The 12,011-nt window shown below is 48.0% G+C and overlaps 1 protein-coding gene and 1 non-coding gene across 2 annotated transcripts in view; one reads left to right on the top strand and one right to left on the bottom strand.

Moving 5' to 3' along the window:
• Positions 1-11,545, bottom strand: part of LOC149347955 (lysosomal alpha-glucosidase-like) — a 28,334-nt gene extending 16,789 nt beyond the window's left edge. The window contains exons 1-9 of the mRNA XM_089587793.1: positions 11,425-11,545; positions 11,026-11,328; positions 8,779-9,076; positions 7,388-7,631; positions 6,247-6,389; positions 4,136-4,301; positions 2,020-2,116; positions 1,112-1,482; positions 393-503 (exon numbers count right to left, since the gene is read on the bottom strand). Of these exons, the coding sequence (XP_089443919.1) occupies positions 393-503; positions 1,112-1,482; positions 2,020-2,116; positions 4,136-4,301; positions 6,247-6,389; positions 7,388-7,631; positions 8,779-9,076; positions 11,026-11,328; positions 11,425-11,533 (1,842 nt within the window). The 5' untranslated portion in view covers positions 11,534-11,545. The remainder of the gene's footprint in view (positions 1-392; positions 504-1,111; positions 1,483-2,019; positions 2,117-4,135; positions 4,302-6,246; positions 6,390-7,387; positions 7,632-8,778; positions 9,077-11,025; positions 11,329-11,424) is intronic.
• TRNAT-GGU (transfer RNA threonine (anticodon GGU)) lies at positions 10,775-10,848 on the top strand. Its single transcript has one exon. It is a non-coding gene; the product is annotated as a tRNA-Thr (tRNA).
• Positions 11,546-12,011: the final 466 nt, after the last annotated feature.

Below are 12,011 nucleotides of genomic sequence, written 5' to 3'. Positions count from 1 at the left end.
ACAATTACACTTATTAAAAATGTAAAAATACTTCGCTGTTTTGAATAAACTTAAGATATGATAAAACATATATTTAAGTATACAGCTGCACTACTATGAATATATTAGTACAACATCCTATATTCACAACTAAGCAGTTTACAGAATTTATGCACGTATATTTATACATACACAAACCAAATCGCGTAGCAGGTAGCACAGACTGCATATATACATTTTGTGTTGTCCGGAAAAGATGGTAGACAGCGTCTGTTAAGGAAGGGCAATAGACTGGTTCACCAATATAATTTGATATTTTTCTTAAACGCGAGTTGACAGTCAACCTCGCCTCCTATGATATTTACCATATGAAGCATTTGAAAGTACCAGCTCTAAAAAAGACAACCGCTTACCATGCCGTAGTTGTAGTCTCCGCCTTCTGACCTGACGAACACAGCAGTCTTGTGTCCTTCGTCAAAGGGCAGGTAAGATCCCCTTTCCAGGTTCGCGTCAATGCCGGGATGCTGTCGTGGGGAGACAGTTCTTCCGTTACTTTCATTCACACGAGTACCCCATCCTCAAGAATACAAAGCATTTACAGCCGTATATCCCACGCGTGCTTGTCGTGGACATCCTACGAAGCTCTCGTGCATGATTCTTAAAACACTCATTTCAGGTCTGTCGTAGGCCCTGCAAAGACCCTGGTGTTGTAAGGACCTTGCAGAAACAGATGCTTTGACGTTTGCGTGAGAAAGTCGGACAAAACCTGTCAGACCTTTTCTATATTAGTTTGTAATTCGTGTCTAGCTGTGAATACCACCATGAAGCTATCATGCATCAAACTAAGCTATGGTTGTCTCATACGCCTGATGAATAAAAAAAAACTACTGTCTCAGGGCGCGCAGAAGTTCAGACGAACGGCACAGACAAGTTTTTCGCTCCGCTATACGCGTGCTTAGCCTCCTCGTGCCCTAAAGCAGTTCGGTTTTTGGCATGAACCCGCTGGGCACTGAAACTCAATTGGACGTCCGCAGGACGTCTCAAACGTCCCCAGGACGTCCAAGGGAGTTCAAGTGCCCATTGAAAATTGTGGCAGAATCATTCACAAGGCTTCGCGTGGCATGACACTGACCAGCGTGAGGACGAACTTCATGTCCCGCTTGTGCAGGTCTTGCGCGAATTCGGGCAGGCCAGCGAAGCGGATCTTGTCGTAGGTGAAAGGCCGCAGGGCCTCCATGTAGTCGGCGTCGAGCCAAATGGCCTCGACAGGGATGCCGGCGCGGATGTTTCGGCGGCGCGCCTCCTTCACTTCGTCGATGCTGGCGTAGCCCCAGCGGCTGAGGTGGAAGCCCAGGGCCCAGTACGGGGGCATGGCTGGCCTGCCCACCAGCGCCGTGTACTGCTGCACCACGGCCGCCGGCGTGGGGCCCAGGAACACGAACACGTCCAGGATGCCACCCGTCGAGCGGAACGTCACCGAGGGGCTCGGCTTCAGAAGGATGTCTGCGCAATGTGGGAACGCGGTTTGAGCACTTCAACCGGTCTGTCGAAGCGATGGGAGATCATTATCATAGCCGGCCGTCATCATGATTATCAATTTTATTATTGGTGAAACGTTCAGGAGTATCCAACAAGGTGGAGTAGATTTAATTACACATTGGCACCCACCCAAGCGCAGCCACACGGCTACAAGGGAAAGCCATACAGCTTTCTCAGGAACTTCGTAGTTAAAGAAAGAAAAGGTGAAGAACATTTGACCAAAACTGTTCACACTTCGAGTTATTGGTCAATTCGCTCTCGCCCTAGCACAAACTTTCCGTCCCGGTTAGCTTAGTTTGTAGAGCAACTGCTCCTTAGAAGTGGTGGTCCCGGGTTCGAGCCCCGGACCAGGACGAATTTTTCTTTTAACTACGAAGTTTCAGTAGAAGCTGTATAGCTTTCCTGTATACCCTATGGCTGCGCTTGGGTGGATGCCAACGAATAATTACTTCCTTAGTACAATATCATTATTATGAGATGGGAGACCACGTCGTGACCTACCCATAGCGTTGCTGTTGAGCAAAAAGATGCCGCAGCTCTCGCCAGTCTCCTCGTGGACCATCATAAATGGGTGGCTACTGTAGAGGTTCTTGCCTTCCTGCGAACAGGCAGAGGTATGCACTACCTCAAGCTCCGAACACCCAGCGTGATGCTGCGGGAAGCACTGTTCAGCACGTTCAGCTGCCGTTCAAAAAACGTCCTATCCATCCACGCTTCCGCAAATGTGAACTCTGACTGGAAGGCTTCGATAGCAGACAGCCCGACAAAGGATGAGAGGGGCAAACACTCACGCTTGAGCTCCCTTGGGCCACCCTTAAATCACCGTCCATCACCAGGAGACTCGGCGAATTCCCTTAGGTGGTGCTTCGAGCCGGTTATCGTAAGACGATCGGAAATATCTCTTTGGCGGTCGCAGATTTTACACAAGAATCAGCTTTACAGCCCTGTTCTTCCCTTTCCCAGCCACCCAAACTTTCCGCAGGGAATAGCTGGCAGGGATAGCTAGGAGTGAACGAAACACTTAAACTCCGCTTAAAGGGTATGATGCGAGAGCGTTAATGATCCCTTCAGCGGTCGATGTTCCTCACTGCACAGTACTTCGTCGACACGGATGCTGTAGGACAAGACTCAGAAGGCTTCCTTTTAACCATGTCGAAAGAACGAGCTGGTGACGGTGCGCTCTGTCGGCGCAGACGCTGGAGCTGATCTCAGAGCGAGCGAAAACGAAGGCGGGAAGCAGGCATCTCTTAAGGTTGCGGACGAGGGCGCTCTCATGAAGAACTCTAGTTTGGGCTAGTTGGTTCATGGTTCATGGTTCTCATTGCGGCGTATTTGAGCGCAGGGAGCAGTGTCACGGAGTGTCTTTTCAAGCTTTCATTGTGCCAAAAAAGGGATATTTTTATTTATTTATTTATTTATTTATTTATTTATTTATTTATTTATTTATTTATTTATTTATTTATTTATTTATTTATTTATTTATTTATTTATTTATTTATTTATTTATTTACTTATTTACTTACTTATTTATTTATTTATTTATTTATTTATTTATTTATTTATTTATTTATTTATTTATTTATTTATTTATTTATTTATTTATTTATTTATTCAATACTGCCAGCCGCCTTTTGGTGGCCAAGGCAGGAGTGGGGATGCAAGTGCTCAGTGGTTTGCCAATAGCAAACAACGAAAAAAAGGGAAAAAGAAGGCCTGCAAGCAGGCAGCAAAATGTCTGCGAAATAACTCAAATAGACGAGTAACAAACACTTTACATTAAAATTCCAAACAAAACGCGACAAGGGCAACACTGCAGAATCGAACCAGATATCCTAACTCGACCGGATTGGGGTTGGTACGTTAAGACTACCTAGTTAGAAGCACCTGGGTCGGACTGATCTTTTGCTACCCGAAAAATATTCATTTCACATCTGACCGTACAAAGCCGTGCCGAAAAAGTTGGCTAATTTATTGTGAACTAATTGACTGAGCTAATTGAACGAAGAAATTTGTAGAGGGCCCTTCATCTCCACCTTAAGGATATGGCGCAATAGGATTAATGGGTTAATGCCCTTATATGCGCAATCGGTCATTCTCAACTTTACATTGATAGGTATAGGTCCCTAGGAGTCCTAACTCCACTGCTTCCTGCATGGTGTAGCGTTGAGGGGTGCGCCATTGCCCTGGGATGGCAGATGCTGTCGGCGGTGGGGCTCGTGCGACCCAAGTTGCTCTTTCCGGGCAACCTCTCGTAATTAATCATTAATTTAAAAGCCACCTGCTACGGTGGGAAGTTTGCTCACAATCCGGTGGGCAGGTTGCGTTGACGTCATAAGGTCACGTGACCTAGGAGGTCCACCTAGGTTCCTTCTGCGGGTGGCCACCCCTTCCACCCTTCACCGCCCTATTTTTTAATGACAACGCCGACGCCGGATTTTCTGGGTAACTTGGCTTTTGACGCTCTTCCATTAAAAAACTTCACTGGTGTTTTGCATAACTCCTAACAACACTCACTTTGTTGAAATTCGGAAAAAAAAGTTTTTTTCTTAATCTTGATTCATCTTAAGCGAACAAGACAACGAACTTGTTTGAGTGGTGACATTCACGCGGGTCTCACCGTCGGCGACCGTCCGGCGTTGAACAGCGTGATCTTCTGCCAGTCAGTGCTCCGTAGCAGCGGGGACTTGACGTCCCCCACGCCGTACACGTAGCGGGACGGGATGTACGTGGACATCTGCAGGAACTGGTCCGCGAACACCAGCGTCGACAGGTTCGTGTGGAACCTGCGGACACACGTGTGAGTTCGCTCTGTCTACGCCACGTTCAGGGCAATAAATAGCCTCCTGTAGGTGAGTGTGAGCTGTCTGTTTATCAAATAGATTCATTGTCCAAGGACAATCTCCCAGCAGCACAGGTAATGGGCCCAGTACTGGAAATGCATTGGCAAAAGGCCGGTCCTGCAAAGGACCGGAGTTAAACCGTCCGTTTCCAATATTGGGCCGATTACCCGTGCTTAGTGCGAACAGAACACAGGCGTCCGGTGCTTAGTGCATTTGTTTTGCATGTCTTGATTACATGGCCATGTTCTTAAAGGTGCTCTGAAGAGGAATCTAAACTCGTCTTTTTGCCGCGGGAACTCCATCTACACGTTTCTAGCATTGTTAGAAACTGCGACTTATTGCCCTGTGTGGCCGATTTCCCTAATTAAATTGAATTAACGCCCGGCTGCCGCCTTTTTTTTTTAATTCTGCCTCGTACGGTGGGCGGAGTCGACCAACGCGGGGAGTGCCTTTCAGCTAGCTCCGTGGAGGCTGTGCTTTCGCTTCATTTTGTTTTTTAGGTTTCCGTGAATAAATAGTTTCATTTGCAGATAATATAACCGCAAAATAAGACCGCAGAAATAAAAATACGAGCGGACTATTTGCTACTACGGACTACTACGTATTACTCCGCCGATGGCAGAGCGGCAAGCCGCCACGGGACTGGGTGAAAGGCACTCCCCGCGTTGGTCGACTCCGCCCACCGTACGAGGCAGAATTAAAAAAAAAAAAAAGGCGGGAGCCGGGCGTTCATTTGATTTAATTCTGGAAATCGGCCACACAGGGCAATACATCGAAGTTTCTAAGAATGCTCGGAACGTGTCGATCGAGTTCCCGCGGCAAAAAGACGAGTTCAGATTCCTCTTCAGTGCACCTTTAAGGTCTCGTCTTCCTCACCGCAAGGCTCACGCGTTCTCGCCCACTGCAACCATCCCTTCTGTACGGGACGTGAGCTGCCTTTGAAGACGTTATTAGGTGACTTTGTCCACACCTCTTAAAAGAACACAATCATACCCAAAACTCTGGACAAAAGCATTTTTGAGCGGGAAACCGTTTATCAACGCAATTTTTTTCATATAATTTAAGATTTCACGACAACAATCAACATATCCGCAGATCACCCGACGATACCCTTGCATTTTTTTGTTTTCTGTTTACGTTTTCGCTAACGTCGAAAGTGGTCGCCAATGGTTTTTTATGGAAGCGTTAACTGTTCGATGCGACCGATGGAAGCACTTTAAAAGAAAGATTTCACTACATATCAGAAGAATGGCCTTCAGCATTCGCATTACAATATCTTACAATTTTCAAATTTTCAAAATTTTCGCGCAAGGATGTTGGACGTGTTATCTCCAAAGTTAAAGGAGCTCCTGGCCCGTAGTAAGCCGACGCGCGTGCTTCAAATGACACCACTGAATTTTAAGTAATCAGAAAATTTGTGGATATGAAAAACCCGTTTGCAGTTTCTGATAGGACAGTCTAACGGAGAACGACCAGGAAATAAAGCCGGATAAAGCAAGAGCCATAACCTAGATAAAGCTTCCATGAAAAAGGATGGAAACAAATTCCCAGGACAGTTTAACGGAGAACGACCAGGAAATAAAGCCGGATAAAGCAAGAGCCATAACCTAGATAAAGCTTCCATGAAAAAGGATGGAAACAAAGTCCCTGTGCATTCTTTTTCTTAGTGTTATTTCTCAGCCGGATAACTTTGCTAACGAGTTCCCGCAGGTCGTGAGTGCTCTGCGCAAGCTTCAACAGCCGGATTGACCGAACGAATACAGGGGTGCTTAATACTGAGCTTTCCGCGAGTTTGCTTCGTCGTAAACCAAAGGAGCGCAGAAAAAGCGGCCGTCGCGCACGCCAGCTTAAGATTTGGACGGCTGTACGCACAATGAGCGATACGTACACGACTTTTCGGGACAGTGGCCTGATGATCTCGATGTCTCCAGCTGGGCTCACAGCGGTCTCGTACAGGACGGGAAAGTAATGTTCCTGCTGCGGAACGTTGGGCAGCGGGACCTCGTAGCGCGAAGCACGCGGGTCGTAGATCTGCATGGTGGAGAAGTTTAGGAATTGACGGGTCAGTATAGTTTCTTTGAGCTTGTTGACGGCAAATACGGCTCTCACTCCAACCAAGCAGAGCTGAAGAAATAAAGACCCTCTTTCATTACCGACCGCCCTGAGCCGCCCCCGTGGCTCGGGGGTTTGGTGCTCGGCTGCATAGACCAAGGTCGCCGGATTAGATGCTCGCCGCAAAGGCCAAATACAAGAGCGCCCGTCTACTAGTCTACTATGCTATTATGCTATGCTAAACTAAGCTTACGAACCCTATAGGCAGCCTAAATTAATAGAGTCCTTCACTGGTGCCCCTCACAGTCCACATGCGCTCTTCGAGACGTCAAGTCTCACTTTCTTACCATGCTATTTCATAAAATTTACTTGTGCCCATCATCCAAGCGACCTACTTATAATCTCTTTAATATACGTTGCCTTAATAGTAGCGGTGTTCGCAGACAGGTCTCTGTTGTTGAATTGGTATCCATATTGCGCTCTTAGTTTGGTTTACCAAATTCGTATCCTTCTAGCTGAAGCAGTAGATGGTTTAGTTGTTGATTTGAAGTCACCAAGGACGTTTACGGTCCTTATAGTTAATGTCATAACTTTTAATGTTTCATTTCGAGAATAAACAACCAGGTGACGTTAAGCGATTTTCCTGTCTCCTCTTCTTCGGTGCCCTGACTTTTACTGAGATACAGTGCTTTACAAGCCTCCTAGAGTCTGGTGCAACTCACGAATGCAGCTGAAAGTACCCTTCGAATATGTCTTTGTTAGTAATCGCGTTCACCCATAGTCATGACAGTCGCGCGGTCAATCACCTTACACCTGCCCCGACTGATAGCAGGTGTAAGCCGGTTGGCTACGATGTCATGACAACATTTCGACGTCACTGGCTGGAAAGCATCCTTCCAGGGGCATTTTCCGCTGTGTTTTTGAATTGTACTCGACTATAGCTCGTTCGCAAAGCGCCGTAAGGTAATGGAAGGTACCCTGATGCGGGCGGTGTTGTCGTTGTAGTTGATGACCTCCGCCTGGATGACGTGCAGGTCATCGGGCAGGCCCGAGGGTGTCACGCGCACAGCCCGCACCGTGGTTCGCGTGGGCGAGCGCTGGATGGAGTCCACCTTGTAGCCAAGGTAGTTGGCCGGGTAGAAGCAGGCCGGCGGGAGCTGGAAGCCCGGCTCCAGGGCGTCTGCCGACGCGTTCACCGGCTCGAAGCAGCAGCCGCGGGTGCTGCGACCATAACACCGCACTATATAAGCCTTTCGTCAAAAAGCTGCCAACCTTTACGCTTGTCGCATTAATCGCGAAATTAAGCGATTGCAGCGGCTCATAGCACAGCATCGCCATACGTCGTTCGCACTGGCCGTTTCCGAGAATTCTCCGAGACAAGTGGTTCCGAGCCGTGTTCTGCGCCCTAACCAAAAGTTATTTCAGTTGGCAATGAACGCCCAGATGGCCTGAGATTCGTGTGCTTACATTGTAGTCGTGCTCTGACAGTCTTTTGTTAAGGCATCTGCCGGTTTCGCCTACGTAAGCATGAACACAAGACAAGGGAATTGAGTAAACTACGCCTTGAGCACAGGAAACAAACCGATCGCGATAATTCATGGTGCAGCCAACGTATCTGCGACCCATCAGATTCTTTCAGTTACACACAAAAAAAAAAATCCCCCAGGACAGGCCGTTTTCCCCGAGGCACCTCGAAAATTCCGTCTGTTTGGAAGAGGTGACACAGTTTCGGTTCTTAATATTCCCTGAAACTCCCTAACACTTCCCCTTAATTATTATCTACTAAAATATCCTCAAAAAAAGAAAAAATTCCCTGAATGGAACGTCACTGGCTGTTCCGCATCAGCGTGATAACTGGTTCCGCTCTCCGGCGCGAGTCATCTGGGTGTCCCCATACCACTCCTGGCGCAGTGGTGCAGCGGTAAAGCGATGGTCCACTGCCCTTGGATCGCAGGTGATGCTAGCGGTGAAGCTTCTGAGACTCAGGCTGCTCTTCGTGAGCAGCCTCTTGCCAACACTTAACCGCAACCTGCAAGAGTTGGCAGATTGCTCACCGATGGGCAAGTTGCGATGACGCCTCAAGGTCACGTGACTTAGTGAGCCCACCTGCCTCCAGGTGGCCCACCTATGTTGCTTTTCTGGGGATTTTTCGAAGATGTTTCGCTCACGGTGAATGACGCCGATGCCAGCAACAGACTACGACGATGACGTCGGCTTTTCAGCAACATGGACTTTTTAACGCTAACGTTTTAATGCTTATTCAGGAAAAGTTGTCTTTGACATGACTCCTCCCTTCTCCAGCCGTCCGCCGTCCCCCCACCAACAATTCCAGCGAAACCAAATGCGGCGCTCTTTTTTGCTAGCTCACTGGCACGACTCGAAGCTGGGCGCAGTCTCCGGGTGGCAGTCGACGCGCTGACTCTCCCAGACCTGGCTGCAAATGGGGCTCTGGATGACCACGATCTCCTTGACGTCGCCCCTGGACATCCCGGAGCCACCTCCGGCCATGGGCGAGCCTTCGTCGATGGCGCCTCCTTCGTACAGCTGTGCCATCACCCGTGGTTCACCCGGCCGCTCGAGCGACGCCCGGTGGTCGACGCCGCTCGCGAATCTAGGCGGCGCTGCAGGCGAGTGGCGGCGGCCTTGACCACGGCCGGGCTCGGAGGCTGCCAAGTACGAAGAGCTATTTCAGCGTAGTCCATTCGTGCAAGCACACATACTTTGCAGTGATGGAACCGTGGATTCAGCATTTAGGCTTAGCGAAGTTACCGTCTCCGGCAAACTTTTAAGAACGGATAAATTAAACGGTTATTGCGTCTCATCATTTGGAAAGTACTCTGCCTTCGCTCGTTCCTCGGCTGCTTGAATCTTTCTTCCCTTTTTTCACTGATTCGTTAGTTTGCGTTCCTTCGTTCATTCTTACATTCAGTATTTTTTTGTGTGTTCGTTCACTTATTCAATTCATAAAGCATCCATGCTTTTTCTTTAGCCTATATGTTCTGAGATGGAGTTATTTTCTGACTCTGTCACTCGTTCTTCCTTAATTTGATTCACACTTTATGAAACCTAGAGGCCAACTACTTGAACGACTGCACCACCGAATATAGATGTTGGATTCAAGCAACGAGCAAACGAATAAATCATTTAGCGATGTACTAATTGAATGAATGAATGAATGAATGAATGAATGAATGAATGAATGAATGAATGAATGAATGAATGAGCGAACGCAGTATGAGGTGGGAACAAGGACTGAAGAAGATTGAAGTAATGAACACCCAAATGCATGATTTGAAACGTTGACTAATGAATGGTACATTAGTACTTCAATAGTGCGTTATTGAATAGTGCATTATTCGTTCCTTAGTCGTCCATTATTCATTTTCCGTTCATTAGTCGTTCATTATTTCAATCATTCTTCAGTCCTTGTCCTCACTTCCAGCCGTGTTTTTTATTCAGTCAATTAGTCGATCAATAAATTATTTATTCGTTTGCTCGTTGTCTGATTCCCGCACTTATTATTCGTTGGTGCACTCGTCCAATTACTAGTTCACCCATGCATGCACTTGCGTTTCATTTATTCCAACATCTGTCAATTGTCTTATTCCCTCCAAGATGTAGGCCGTGATTGGCTCCTTCGTCGGGTTCCTTATTCTATAGTTCCTTATTCATAGTTGTAATAGGTTCGCGCATACTTCATTGGACGCTACACTAATCCTTTCATTTACTCGATCTGCTGTTGTCTCATCCTGCCTCGGCACGTTTCATTCATACAATCGCATATTTATTCAATGGTTCATTCGTGCATTCAGTTAATTGTGTACCCATTAAAACTTTCGGATCACTGCGGTGACCCGCATTGGAGCAATGCGAAAGCAAAACGTCCACATACTATATCGACGTCCATGGTTGTTCTGACGTCCATGTACTATATCGACGTCCATTGCTATTTTGACGTCCCGGTGTATTTTTTCGCGCTTAATTAATGAACTAAATGCACCTCATCAAAAATTCCTTCCCTCGGGAACATTTAATCACACACTATCTGTTATGATCCGACTTTCGCACATATATCTTCAGAGAACGACGCAATCGTGCGGACAAATTTGCGGACACTTTATGCTGACACAACGGAGCCATATAATGCTCTCGCATTAAAAACTTCACTCGCTCACACATTCACGCTTTCATTCATTTCAACGTTCTCCTCTGTGTCTTCGTGCACTCTGAGCTCAAGTGCATCATCCTTAATTGACCAAATGTTTAGGGGAATCCCCCAAGGTGGAGTAGATTTGTAATAAGGGAGTAATTAATCATTGACGTCCACCCGAGCGAAGCCATACGGCTACAAAGGAAGCTTGCCGTCCCGGTTAGCTCAATTGGTAGAGCGACTGCTCTGGTGAAGCGGTGGTCCCGGGTTCGAACCCCGGACCAGGAAGAATTTTTCTTTAACTACGAAGTTTCTGAGAAAGCTGTGTAGCTTTCCTGTGTAGCCGTATGGCTGCACTCGGATGGACGAAAATTAGTAATTACTCCCTTATTATCATCCTTAATTGATTTTCAGCTAAGCACCTTCACTCCTCTGGTTCTCAGAAGAGTTCGCTCAAGCTCCCACCTGCTCCGGCGGCGGCGGCCAGCGAGCCATTGAGCAGCAACCCCGGCGCGGCGTGTTGGTGCAGCGCCCCCATGAAGCCCCCCGGCAGGTCCGCCACGCGCAGCTTGATGGTCATGGTCGGCTCCGGCTTCGGCAGCGGCTTGTCCCGGGGAGAGAAGGGCCTCCCCGAGGACATGATGTAGAAGAGAGACACCAGGATGACGCAGGACGACAGCAGCATGACCACGCCGAACGAGTACATCACCGCCGTCGGGACGCGCAGTGCTCCGCCCGCCGACGCGTCGTCGCCCGAAAGGAGCTTGCCTGCGCAGTGGAGGGGCGGAAGAGGTTGCCGTTTCATACTTGTGACTTCGTACAAATGCCATAGATGGCGCCACCAGTAAATAGGAGACGACGTACCGGTGATGGGTGCCTCCTCCATGTTGCCATTGTCATCCAGCCGTACTTCCTGAAAGATCTCGGCCTCGTTGGCGTCCTCGACGGTGCGCCGGGAAGCCCTCCGCTCCATCTCCGCTTGAGCTGCCTGCAGAGATTAGAACGGTTTCCTTTAGGCTCATGTAACAATGCTCCCCATGAAGCGTCGCATCAGGAAGGATAATGAAACGCCAAGGAATTGTTCGCCCATTTTATGTGGGATGTATCTGGTTGGCAGTTGGTCTCACCCTCTCCCAACTTTCTACACGTTCCGGGCAGCCAGGAAATACCGCAAAAGCCAACGGGGGAAAGTAAGAAAAAGCAATGAGAGTGCTTTTCATTTGCGATCTATGGAAAGAAAAATTACAGCTGTAACGTTAAGAAACTGGAAGTGGGCACAGTGGGTGAGGGAACAAACATGGGTTAATGACACCCTAGTTGGAATCATCTGAAAGAAATGGGCTTGGGCAGGCCATGTACTACGAAGGCAAGATAACCGCTAGTCCTTAAAGGTCCACTAACCACAGTCCGGACATTTTTGAAAAACAAGCCCACTGCATAGATGAGGCATC

The sequence above is a fragment of the Amblyomma mixtum genome, chromosome 4 (assembly GCF_055824585.1).
Source record: "Amblyomma mixtum isolate Tamu chromosome 4, ASM5582458v1, whole genome shotgun sequence".
In the NCBI taxonomy this organism is placed as follows: domain Eukaryota; kingdom Metazoa; phylum Arthropoda; class Arachnida; order Ixodida; family Ixodidae; genus Amblyomma; species Amblyomma mixtum.
The sequence above is the reverse complement of the archived record's forward strand: the minus strand, read 5'-3'. Positions and strand labels throughout refer to the sequence as shown.